This window comes from Trachemys scripta, chromosome 1 (genome assembly GCF_013100865.1).
Source record: "Trachemys scripta elegans isolate TJP31775 chromosome 1, CAS_Tse_1.0, whole genome shotgun sequence".
Lineage (NCBI taxonomy): Eukaryota > Metazoa > Chordata > Testudines > Emydidae > Trachemys > Trachemys scripta.
In genome coordinates, this window is record NC_048298.1 from 299,186,939 (window position 1) to 299,200,033 (window position 13,095).

General features: G+C 36.4%; 1 protein-coding gene across 1 annotated transcript in view; it reads right to left on the bottom strand.

Moving 5' to 3' along the window:
• Positions 1-13,095, bottom strand: part of FRY (FRY microtubule binding protein) — a 305,106-nt gene that overhangs the window by 121,980 nt on the left and 170,031 nt on the right. Inside the window, exons 19-23 of the mRNA XM_034778453.1 lie at positions 12,434-12,628; positions 11,437-11,547; positions 4,600-4,754; positions 681-780; positions 135-306 (exon numbers count right to left, since the gene is read on the bottom strand). Of these exons, the coding sequence (XP_034634344.1) occupies positions 135-306; positions 681-780; positions 4,600-4,754; positions 11,437-11,547; positions 12,434-12,628 (733 nt within the window). The remainder of the gene's footprint in view (positions 1-134; positions 307-680; positions 781-4,599; positions 4,755-11,436; positions 11,548-12,433; positions 12,629-13,095) is intronic.

The following is a 13,095-nucleotide window of genomic DNA, read 5'->3' on the forward strand; positions in this document are numbered from 1 at the left end:
CAGAAATATCAATAGAACCGAAATATCAATCTAATTGTTATTCACAACTTGAAATACACTAACAGGCCACCATTTGTACACTACATAAAAACAAATATTGAAAACATTAAAAAAAAATATCAATATACAGGTACCTGAAAAAAGTGGAAGGGTGAGCTCAGGATACATCCTTGCTAGCTCATATGAAAGAAGTGCCAATGATACACTGTAAAGAGGTGGTAATGGGCCATGTGTACCATACAGGATACTGCCAGGTCTTTGCTCAGCAACTTTCTTTGAATAAACAAAAAGCTTTGCCTCAAGAATCTATGGAAGAGAAGAAAGTGGGCAGTGAAGTGACAGGATTTCATTAGTACACAAAACTTTCACATTTCAACTTTAAACAGATTAAGAAATCACATAAAGGTCTACATGTTTCACAGTAAAATTTCCAAGTTGCAGAAATATTATAAATAATCATTTGCATAAATTTTTATACAAGTAATCACTGCAGCATTTATGATGATTATTATTTACTATATTTATTACTGTAGCGCCTAGTTGAAATTTCAAAACAAAAAGTAAAACATCCCAACCAAACTGTAATATATGGTAAGAAGTTCATGGTGAAAACAATGATAGGGCCACTTGCATTTGGTTACTGTTTTAAAGGATATTTTTTTTAAGTAGCTGATACATGCCTGCATAAGTTGCATGGAAATTTCATAAATCTCTCTGTTGGTGTCGGATGCCTTGAATAGCACTAGGTTTAAAAGTGTCACTATATCAAAAGGATAGTTCCTGGAAGAATAAATAGTACATTTTTGTCAACATTAGAATCTCAGCTTAAATTCACTCTGATCTCCTATGCATAATAATGAGCTAAAGAAAAATATCACCTCTGTTTTTTCCACTCCTCCACCAGACTATAGGAAAGAGAGTTATTTACTGATGGATACATACTCCTGAGTCAAGTGGCCATCTGGTGAGGGAGGGATGGACAATTACCTTAAGACAATAATTAGGAATGCCCTGCAATTGCCTATTCCATAAACCTAAATTATTTTTAAATATAGTATCTAATTTTTTATAAACTAACTCCCAAAAGCAAAGATGGTTGGACAGAGAGTTTCCAGGGATAAAATATTCTTCAAGCAATTCCACTGACAGTTAAAATAGCCTATTCTGGAAAAGGATATATTCCTCAATATGCACATTCCCAGACATTAAAGTTAAAGAGAACTCTCTATCAGATTGAAAAATTAATGAAGGATAAACATGAAGAATGGGACTGTATTGGCACAACAAATGACAAGCTCTTGCTGAAGAAATTCCACCATCCTAGGTATTCAAAATTTAGTGTAGAGTGGATAAATAAGAGCAGGGTCCTGAAGTGACTATTGCTAGAAAGGCAATTTTCCATGTAAGGTTATTTGGTCTTGCACAAATCTAGATTAGAGATTTCTCCCTTTTTCCATGTAGATATGTAAATACACTACCTTAGTTTTAGCCAACATAAAATTGTGGAATTTGTATATCTATCACTTTGACCATAACGAACACAGAACTAAGGGCCTGTTTACACTACAATTACAAATGAGTCAGAGGATCTGATTACAGAGGGTTCTCTCCGGACTTACTTATGAGATTGTTCTAAATTGTAACACAGACATGATCTTAACCATGTTCAGTAACTGACCTACAACCTTCTTCATTATCTTGTCTATTAGGCTGAGTCTTCACATGCAGATTTAGAATCCATAATTCACCACCACTGCAGCTCCACCAGTGGAAGCAATGGCAGAAGCTATAATGTAGACAGGACCCAGGAGGTTACCACCACCGAGACTAGGATAGACAACCTGGTGGTAAAACATACCTGAATCCTGTCTACATTAGAGTCTCCACCATTGTTATAATCAGTTGAGATACTGTGGCAGTGAAATGCAAGTCCTAAATTACCTAGTGTAGACAAAGGCTGCTGGGTTGTTGGATGGACACAGAGTGATTTCGGGGACATCTTTACTAAATCTACATACTAGTGTACCCCAGCTCTGCTGCTCCATGTCAATCTCTCTGGTCCTTCCCCAACCTGGTCCCTCCCACAGTTCACAAAGTTCAAATAATCCCCATCTGAGGGAGCATCTTGAAAGAGGAAACTATCAAGGGTTACAAAAGCATGCCTAAGAAAATGCTACACAAAAATCTAAAGATTAGGATAAAACAAGATTACATTAACAGAATAATTATATGGTAGAGTACATTGATACAGAATAGAAAGAACTAAGCTACATGAAAAATAGCAGTAAAATGGCCGATAAATAACTGTAGTTAAAAATAAAGAACACTGGCTATCTGGCATAGGCCTCCTCAAATGAATTTGACAATCATATGAACTGGTCTGGTCACTATTTGCAAATCTGTGGTCCTATCTTTAGTCAACTAAATCCATATTTAGACACCTAAATAAGTGGTATAATTTTCAAAATGATGAGCATCTAGCAATTTCCTACTTCTTAAATAAGTGTTCTGATTTTTTTAATGTACATAAATAAAGATTCAGATACCTAACCTGTAGCCTCTCTTATGTAGTATGATGGAGGCTTTATAGTTTTGCCTCAAGGAAAAAGTCTTAACTGACTAACTTCATCATCAAAATGCCACTGGCCAAGTTATTGCCAAAGGATATACCTTCCAGGAGTTTGAACCCAAGTAAAATCCCTGTAATTACTAGCTGAAAAGAAATGGAAGAAACTGTAAATAAATGTTTTCAATTACTCCAGTATTCCAGTCTGTAGGGACATGATTAGTGAAACTCCAGAACATATTATTTACGGTATCACAATAGAAATGTAGCATGGGAGACCATGGGCTGGGACAAACTGAGTTTTTTAATGGAGAGAATTCTTTGTGGAAAGAGAGGCATAAGTTATGCAATACTACATTGCTTATTTACAGCTGGATTAAGCGGAGGTCCCCCTATACTTACTGATAACTGAGGGAAGGATGGAATATGGGAAACTGCCAACAAGTTTTTAGTATTAGCTAAACTCTCAACATAGCTCCCCAAATAGGCAGAAATATGAGTTTCTTCTTGAAAGTGATCATGCATTTTAAACTATTGCCAATGGCACATAAATGAAACCCTTTCCCAGGGTCCTTAGTGCTATCTAATAAAAATCTGAGGAGAAAAGTCTGTAGGTGAAGGGCTAGTATTATTGTGTTTTCTTTTAAGATAGCAAAGCTGAATCTCAGAAGCTACTAAATCTACAAGCATAAAATTCCAATCATACTTTTTAAATCTCAGGGTAATGCAGCTTGTACTTGCAGCTGTTTCTATAAGAACAAAATAGAGTTTTGTTTACAGATATACCAAATTCTAAAATACTTATGTTTTGCTTTGCACTGTCCCACAAATTACCCTCTCAAAACATACTGATCAGACATCTTGACAAACTATTTTGTCAAGAAATCTCAGACTAAAATATATCAGCATTTCAAATGCCTAATCAGATGAAAACTATCCTTTATTTCAAAATAACTGTTAAACCTCTTTTCCACTTTAATCCTGAAAAGATACTAAGAAAAAAAACAAAACAAAAAAATGTTTATGTAGGACCTATACAAAAAAATTAATGTTTTGTGCTCCCACTCTATTAACATCATTGATAATGCTAATCTGAAAACAAAAGGTAAGGAAACTCAGGTCAAATCCAAGGGCAGTTAGAAAAAGGACAAAAGAAACTTTGGCAAATGAGAACATAGAAAACTTTTATTTTCATATTATTTACTCTGAAAGTATGGGAAAAATCCATCAAAATTGTTTTGGCACTAGGTTTAAAAATGGTGTTACAAATAGAAAGATTTAGGCCCTATTTCAACTTTCTGTGTATGGAAGTGTCAGAAGTTCAAATGCCTACACAGCAACAGGACGCTACAAGGGGCAACTTATCACATGCTCAAAAAATGTGCCTCTGGTCTGTAAGAGAGACAGGGAAGTGTAGCCTCAAAACATTGTGTAAAAAGACATGACATGGGAATGCTAGCAGCAATTCCACATAGAACTTGCTCAACACCCTGGTAACTCCCTTGCAGACTTGATCGCATACACAGACAGTGACCACTGGCAACGCAGAGATTATTTTTTTAATCTTCCCCCAATACTGTGCTGACTTTGTCAGTATAAATAAGCGTGTTTGCAGAAGCATTTCATGTGGTAAGAGATGCTCTTCCAAACTTTTTGCACCTGGCCCCAGATCTGGTCCCTTTTCTCCTGTTTGCTGCAAAGTCCCAGAGGTGAATGTTATTCAGTGGATTTTCTAAGGCAGCATAACACTTGGCTATGCAGATGCTTCACTGTTCCCATTCACACACATGAGTTTTTTTCTGTGTCTTTCATAGCATGCGACCCAGGGCAATACAGCAACCAACAGCAGACACACTTACAGCTTCAACCAGTATTTTTAAATGTAATGGAAAAGAACATTTAGAACCTGTTTCCAATAGAAACAAGTAGGATTACACAAGATATCTAGTGTGTAAACATCTTAGAAATAGCAGCCCTGATCTTGTTTCACATTAACTGCCTCAGGGACAGTCTAGTTTTAGGTTTATTAATACCTGCTTCCGCACACAGTCGCAATGGCTTTGAAGCATCCAGAAGCAAGCTGGTATGATCCAGTATAACACCGATCTATAGCCCAGTTGAAAAGATTTACTTGGTCCGGATTTAGTTCCAGCAACAAGACTACAACTTCACATCCAAGCTGATGAACCTGAATACACATAGAATGGCAATTATTATTTTTTGTAAAACACAAAAAAGATCCTCCCAAGGTTTCTTAAAATTATTCAGGGAGATAGACACAAAGTGACAAGACTAATCTGCCTTTTAAATGGGGGGGAGAGGAGGGGAAGGACCATGTTTATTGTACACTAAAGAGAAAAATAAAGTGGAGAGTTTACCATAAATGCATTTTATATATATCACAGCATGGGATTTCACTCAGTTTTGAATAGTCCACACTTCATAAAAATATGTCTTGCACAAAACCCATATATGTTAAATATATTTTTTAAAATAGACCTTCAAAATAAGGGTTGAAGCATAATATTATGATTAAGGCCAAGACCAGTGTGTCAGGAGATCTGGGTTGTATTCCCAGCTTTAACACACACTTGCTGGCTGACACTGGGTAACATCCATGTGCCTTTGCTATACACCCTGTAAAACAGAGATACTGCTAATTTTCTACCTCACAGGAGTGCTGTGAGGTTAATTTATTCATGTTTGTTTACTTAAAGGATTAAGTTTGGACTACATCTTTTTGTTTCTTCGATTGCAGGTAATGTAGAAGCACAAAAATTATTATTATTATTGAGATTTGTCACCAAATGAGGCTAGACTCACTGTAAAGACTCACACTAGTATTCAGTTAAACACCTGAGGTTGAGTTTAGCATAAAGGGAACACAATAAAAAAAAAAAAAAAGAGAGACTACCTAAGATTTTATTCTGGTTGGGTTTCCTTACCCATTAAATGTTGACAATTTGCCTTTTATGATTTAATGCATCCTTTATGTACTGATTTTCAACTGGTAATTTAAAGTACTGATGGTGAAAAACTAATCATAGGAGGGAAAGTACTCTTTTCCCTCCCCTGCAGCTCTGACCATTTAGCATCCCATCCATAAATCCCCTCAATGGCTTTCCTCACCTATAATGTGTGGACAGAAAAACTATGTTGTTATGGGGGACTTCAATTTTGGGAGACAAATGCTGGGGGGTCTCATGCAGTCAATTGTAAAACATAATTAGAATTTCTAAAAATTATAGATGACAATTTTCTAACACAAAAGGTATTGCACCCAAGATAATGTAACACTATTTTGGATCTCACATATGATGCGTGAAATTAACCATTGGACTGGAGGTTAGTGGTTATCTAGGGATGAGTGGTTATGATGTGATTACATTCAACAGGGGCAAACAGAGGATAGTCCCACACGTAATATATATACTTGGAACTTCAAAAGGGCTAATATCTCAAAGCTGAGGGAAATTATCAATGAAATTGACTGATAAGAAAAATTTAGACATAAAAATGTGAACGAAAACTTGGAATTCTTTAAGAAGAATTTATTAGATGGCAAAAAGCCATGGTTACACAATCAAGAAACAGAACAATCTTGGCTAAAAGCCAATCTTAGTTCAGCAATGAAGTGAAAGCAGCAATAGAAATAAAAAAACAATATGTATCAATTGGAAAAAGGGGGAAATAGACATCAATCAATATAAATTAGACATTATGAAGTACAAACAATTGATAAGGAAGATGAAAACATCAGAGAAAAATCCATGTTTGGCTGGGCTAAGGACAATAAGGAGATTTTTAGATGTTAGGAGCAACAGAAATCTTTGCAATCATTCAATTATTTAATTGAGATGGAAAAATTATTAATAATGATGCATAAAAAGTAGATGTGTTTGTGACAATCAGCATTCAATAAATATTTCTGTTCTGTATTTGAAAAGAAGCAGAATGAAGTACTTATATCATATGATAACACTGGTCTGCAATTTTTGAGAAGTCGTCTGCTTCAGAGATAAAATGTGCTATTTATTATGTATTTTGATGTGCTGAATTCAAATATGACAATTAAAACAATGGATTGGCTACTGTTTCTAAGATATTTAAGTTTTTACGTTTTATTTCTATGTATATTGTGTAGATAGAGTTTTAATCATAAATTGTAAACCTAGGTCTTTTGATGTGTTTATGGTTGCTTTACATGATAATATTTCACCTGTCCTGTTTATGTAACACTTTAAAAATCAGCAAAAGGGTTATATAAATAAAATTTATTATGAAACAAAAGACAAAAAACTATTATGTACATAGTTTGGTCCTATTCAGTGTCTACTCTGCACTTTTTGGCTTGTCTCTTGTATTCATTAAATGGAGCATCTCTTGTCACTGTCCAGCAATAGTCTGCAAGCATTGATGGGCTCCATTTGCCCTGATAGCGTTTCTCCATTGTTGCAATGTCCTGGTGAAATCGCTCGCCGTGCTCATCGCTCACTGCTCCGCAGTTTGGTGGAAAAAAATCTAGATGAGAGTGTGACGTTATTGACATAAACTGGGACCGTATAGATCATTGTTGCAACCAAGGTCCTGNTGAGTTGGCACTCTCAGTTGGGTTCCGCCAGAACCGCATTGTCACAGAGAGTGCAAAAAATTTATCTTTAGTGACATGCTGCAACCAAGGCTTTTGTATGCCTTGAGGAGGTTTTCCACCAACAACCTGTAGTTGTCTGCCTTGTTCTTTCCGAGAAAATTTATTGCCACTAACTGGAAGGCTTTCCATGCCGTCTTTTCCTTGCCACGCAGTGCATGGTCAAATGCATCATCTCGAAGAAGTTCACGAATCTGAGGACCAACAAAGACACCTTCCTTTATCTTAGCTTCACTTAACCTTGGAAATTTTCCATGGAGGTACTTGAAAGCTGCTTGTGTTTTGTCAATGGCCTTGACAAAGTTCTTCATCAGACCCAGCTTGATGTGTAAGGGTGGTAACAAAATCTTCCTTGATTCAACAAGTGGTGGATGCTGAACACTTTTCCTCCCAGGCTCCAATGACTGTCGGAGTGGCCAGTCTTTCTTGACGTAGTGGGAATCTCTTGCATGACTATCCCATTCGCAGAGAAAACAGCAGTACTTTGTGTATCCAGTCTGCAGACCAAGCAAGAGAGCAACAACCTTCAAATGGCTACAAAGCTGCCACTGATGTTGGTCATGGTTTATGCACCTCAAAGTCGTTTCATGTTGTCATAGGTTTCCTTCATATGGACTGCATGACCAACTGGAATTGATGGCAAAACATTGCCATTATGCAGTAAAACAGCTTTAAGACTCGTCTTCGATGAATCAATGAACAGTTTCCACTCATCTGGATCGTGAACGATGTTGAGGGCTGCCATCACACCATTGATATTGTTGCAGGCTACAAGATCACCTTCCATGTAGAAGAATGGGACAAGATCCTTTTGAGGGTCCCGGAACATGGAAACCCTAACATCACCTGCCAGGAGATTCCACTGTTGTAGTCTGGAGCCCAACAGTTCTGCCTTACTCTTGGGGAGTTCCAAATCCCTGACAAGGTCATTCAGTTCACCTTATGTTATGAGGTGTGGTTCAGAGGAAGAGGATGGGAGAAAATGTGGGTCCTGTGACATTGATGGTTCAGGACCAGAAGTTTCATCCTCTTCCTCTTCCTAGTCTGACTCAAGTGAGAATGATTTTGGTGCATCAGGAACCGGCAGTCCTTCTCCGTGGGGTACTGGGCATATAGCTGATGGAATGTTTGTATAATGCACAGTCCACTTTTTCTTCTTTGACACACCTTTCCCAATGGGAGGCACAATGCAGAAGTAACAATTGCTGGTATGATCTGTTGGCTCTCTCGAAATCATTGGCACTGCAAAAGGCATAGATTTTCTTTTCCTGTTCAACCACTGGCGAAGATTTGTTTGCAAGTGTTGCAGCATATGTGTGGGGCGCACCTCTTGTCCTGATCTCCAATTTTGCAGCCAAAATAAAGGTGATAGGCTTTCTTAAAAATAGTGGTTATACTGCGCTTTTGTGATGCAAAAGTCACTTCACCACAAACATAGCAGAAGTTATCTGCACTGTTCACACAAGTATGAGGCATCTCTGCTCACTTTGGCTAAACAGAAATGTGTCCCTTTGCAAAATCAAACACTGACAAATAAGAGAGCACGACACTGTATGATTTCTAGAGCTGATATAGGGCAATTTGTTCAGCAGAGTGATGTAAGCTTCGTTATGATTGCATCATCCATGACTTCTAGGAATAACATGATGCAATTCATATCATGTATGACGCAATACCAGCTTCAGATTGCATCATTCATTGTTTTGCCTAAAAAGCAAGTACTGTCCAAACCCAGTCATAGATTTATTCATAGATCCAGTCAAAGATGTATTTTAGTCATTTCTGGTTTAAATTGAGATCCCTTCCCTTTATAACTCACTTATCCTCCGCCATTCCCAAGTCAAAGGTTCTATATACTGACCCAATAGCATATCTTGAAAACTAGAGTCAATCAACAATTTTAAGCATCATTTTCGTTCTCAGTGACCCAGAATTAGTAAAGTTTGACTACATTTATTTCAGAAGCATTTTGGCTGTAGAGCAGTGTAATGAAGAAGTACTTTTGAGTTCATTAGCAACTGAGGATGTTAGACAACATCTACAAGGGATAAACCTTTTTAGATCAGCAGGCCCAATAACTTGTACTCAATAGTTAAAAAAGAATTAGCTGAGGAAATCTCTGGCCTGGTGATGTTTATTTTTAATAAATCTTGGAATACTGGGGAAATTCCAGAAGACTGGAAGAGTGCTAATGTTATACCAATATTCAAAACAGGCAAGCGAGATGACCCAGGTAACTAATAGATTGGTTACTCTGACATCAATTACAGGCAAAATAATGGAAAAGCTAATAGTGGATTAAATTAACAAAGAATTAAAGGGTAGGAATATAATTAATGCCAGTCAGTCAACAGTATTTTGCAGAAAACAAGTCTTGTCAAACAAATCTGATTTATTTTTTGATGAGATTACATGTTTGGTTGATAAAGGTAACTTCGTAGACTTCTGTAAGGTGTTTGTCTTAGTACTGCATAATATTCTGATTAAAAATTAATACTGTACATATAAAGCACACCTTAAATAGATTAAGAGCTGGGTAACTGACAGAGCTAAAAAATTAGCTGTAAATGCAAAATTAACATTGAATGGGGGTGTTTCTAGTGGGGTTCTGCAGAAATTGGTATTAAAACTGATGCTATTCCACATTTTCATCAATGATCTGGAAATAAATATAAAATAACTGTTGATAAATTTTGTAGTTACAAAGATTGGTGGAATGGTAAAGAATGATGTGTACAGGGCAGTCACACAGAGCAATCTGAATCACTTGGTAACCTGGGCCCATTCAAACTAAACGTATTTTAATACAGCCAAATGCAAAATAATACATCTAGGAACAAGGAATGCCTATACTTACAGAATGGAATGGGGGACTGTATCCTGGAAAGCAGTGACTCTGAAAAGAATCTAGGGGTCATAGTGGACAAGCACCTCAATATGAGCTCTCAGTTCAATACTGTGGCAAAACGGGATATTGAGATCATTGGATGTACAAACAGGGGAGCAGTGAGTGATTTTTACCTCTGTATATGGCATTGGTTAGACCAGTACTGGAATACTGCATCCAATTCTGATCTCCACATTGTAAAGAGGACATAGAAAAATTGGAGAGGATGCAGAAGAGAGCCACAACAATTATTCGAGGGCTGGAAAAAATGCGTTATCATGAGAGACATAAAGAACTCAATCTGGCAGTTTATCAAAAAGAAGATTTAGAGGTGACTTAATTACAGCATATAAGTACCTTCATGGTAAATGGAGGAAGATTAAGCTACTGCGAATTTAGGCCACTTTACTTCTGAATGAGAGCATCCACATGGGATTTCATGTGCTTGCGCTTCACACCTTTAGCTGATTTGGCTTAACTTTTCTGAGTGTTCCTGGGTAGAGAAGCCCTCTGTGCAGCATGGACCTATCTAAACTACATTTTGTAAACCAATAGTCTACCTTACAGAACTACGTAAGTAACAAACATCATTCTGCAGAGATACATATGACAACACTGAGATGCAGAGACATCAGGGCAGAAAGTCTCTCTTCCCTTTATCATCTAACCAGAAATGTCTTTAGGGCAGAATCATTTTAAATGCAAAAATAATCTATCAAATTATTACTCATGGAGTTATTTTCAAACACTAACAAGTCAATAAATATTTGGTTGTTACAGATCCAGGATATAAGGTAAAGACTCATCTTCCAATTCTGTGGGCTTACTTTTTCCTAAAACGAGTAGTTTTTTTGCTGCCTTCTGAAGATCTGCCCACTCACATTGACTCACTCAGATTTGCCTTACTAGCAGCTATATTACTGAGCAGGAAATGATTTTACATTCTTACTTCACATGACCTGGAAGCAGGTGGGATGGAAATACTCCAAACAGAAATATAAATACTTTTTGAGATCATACTGTCCTTGACCTTTGTATTAGTAATGGATGAAAAAACCTAAAATATTGCTGCAAACCAGTGTGAACCTCATAACAGAATCCTGTTTAGTTTGTATGCTACATAAACTGTGTGTCCTGAAATAATAAAATTCCTTTTACTATTTAAACGTTATTGTGATACGGTTCGTTATGAATTTGTAATTGAATACTGCACGGATCTATTGTTTTCTGTTCAAAACAAAGGTCACAAAGCCTACTGTTATAAAGTGGACTGTATTCAACAAGTACAGAGTTTAAAATCATTTAAAAACCATACATTATTGATGAGGTACTTACTCGTAAATCTTGACAAGCTAGAATGTTATCAAGCCATTTATAAAGATAGCCATCAGGGGAAAGACCCACATTGTCAAATACAGGGCCACAGCAGAGTACAGCTGACATTGCCTAGTAATACAGAGAAATCTGTTAATTAGGCAAGTGTTTAACATTTGTGAGTGTGTTTAACAGACTGTGCTTGCAAGACATTTCCAATTGCTACCTGTTTTTAGTGAAATAGAGCTTTTTTGCTAGATTTCAACATTTACATTGATCTAGAAGGTAACTGCATTAGTTAAAATAGGTTAATTATAATTAAAAACTGCATTAATTAATTCAAATGCCGAATTAAAAAATTAAACACATTAAAGGCACACTGCAATAAGAACACTTTACAAATGCTTCAAAATGTGTTTTGTCATTTCAGCCAATCTGGTCTTAACGAGATTATAAAACCTATTAAACATTTCATTAGCATCATATTCTCTGTCTAAATTAAAATTGTTTTATATCATTTGATGCAGCATATACTGGTACATAAAACATTATTTTCCCAGTTTACTTAGGTGCTTGGGTTGCAGCTGTTAGAGCTGGACAAGACTTTTAAAACTACTGAGTACATCCCCATATAAGTGTAGGATATAGTCCTCTGGAAATACGATGTATCAGATACTGAACTGATACTGCACTTGATCTTAGGGCCTGATATGCTGCTTTCACTGAAGTCAGTGAAAGCTTTTCCTTACTGAAAATCCAAATAATAAAACAAAATTTCACTCTATGTGGGCAAAAAAGAAGTAAGCTACAAGAAATGACTTTAGATTATAATTTTGGAAAGAAAAATAGGAATTTTTAACTTTATAGATCTCTCTCTCTCAAAATGATCAATTACTTTAAATAAAAGGAAACAAATAACCATATCTGCCTCTTTTAAACGTCTAAATTTAGGATTTGTTGTTGTAATTTATATTACTGAATAGATCACTTTGCATAGTGGAAAGAAAATATGCTATACCTTTAATGCACAATACTGGTATCTTGTAATCTGGTGATTTCTGTCACTGTAACGATCCAGTGGTGTAAACATAATACTGAAAGGTCCAGCCCATTGACTAAATAAGATGAAAAGGTGGTGCCTCAAGCTTTGCTGAGGGAAGAGAAATCTCCGATGGTGAACTAAGGGAATAAAAATAAAATTCGTCATGGCTTGCTAAAGTAAAATAAACCCAATAGAAATAATCAGTCAGTGCCCTCTCCCAATGGCAGTAGTGATAGCATGTGAATTTCACACTTCCATGAATAGGAAGTCTTTCCTTATATTTGAGGATACACATAGTCCAAAGTAGCTAAACATCTTTTGTTAATCTAATATAGTTAATAAGACACATTTTATTTTGAAGAGCCTTAATGTTTTGAATGAACATGTGTTTATATTTTGTAATCATGTCTGTGTACAACTAACTTTAGAATCAGGGTTTTGGAATTCACTGCCTCATGTACTTCTTTCATGGTAAACTCCTACCTGCTTAAAGCAACAGAGGGTCCTGTGGCACCTTTAAGACTAACAGAAGTATTGGGAGCATAAGCTTTCGTGGGTAAGAACCTCACTTCTTCAGATGCAAGTCTGACTTGCATCTGAAGAAGTGAGGTTCTTACCCACGAAAGCTTATGCTCCCA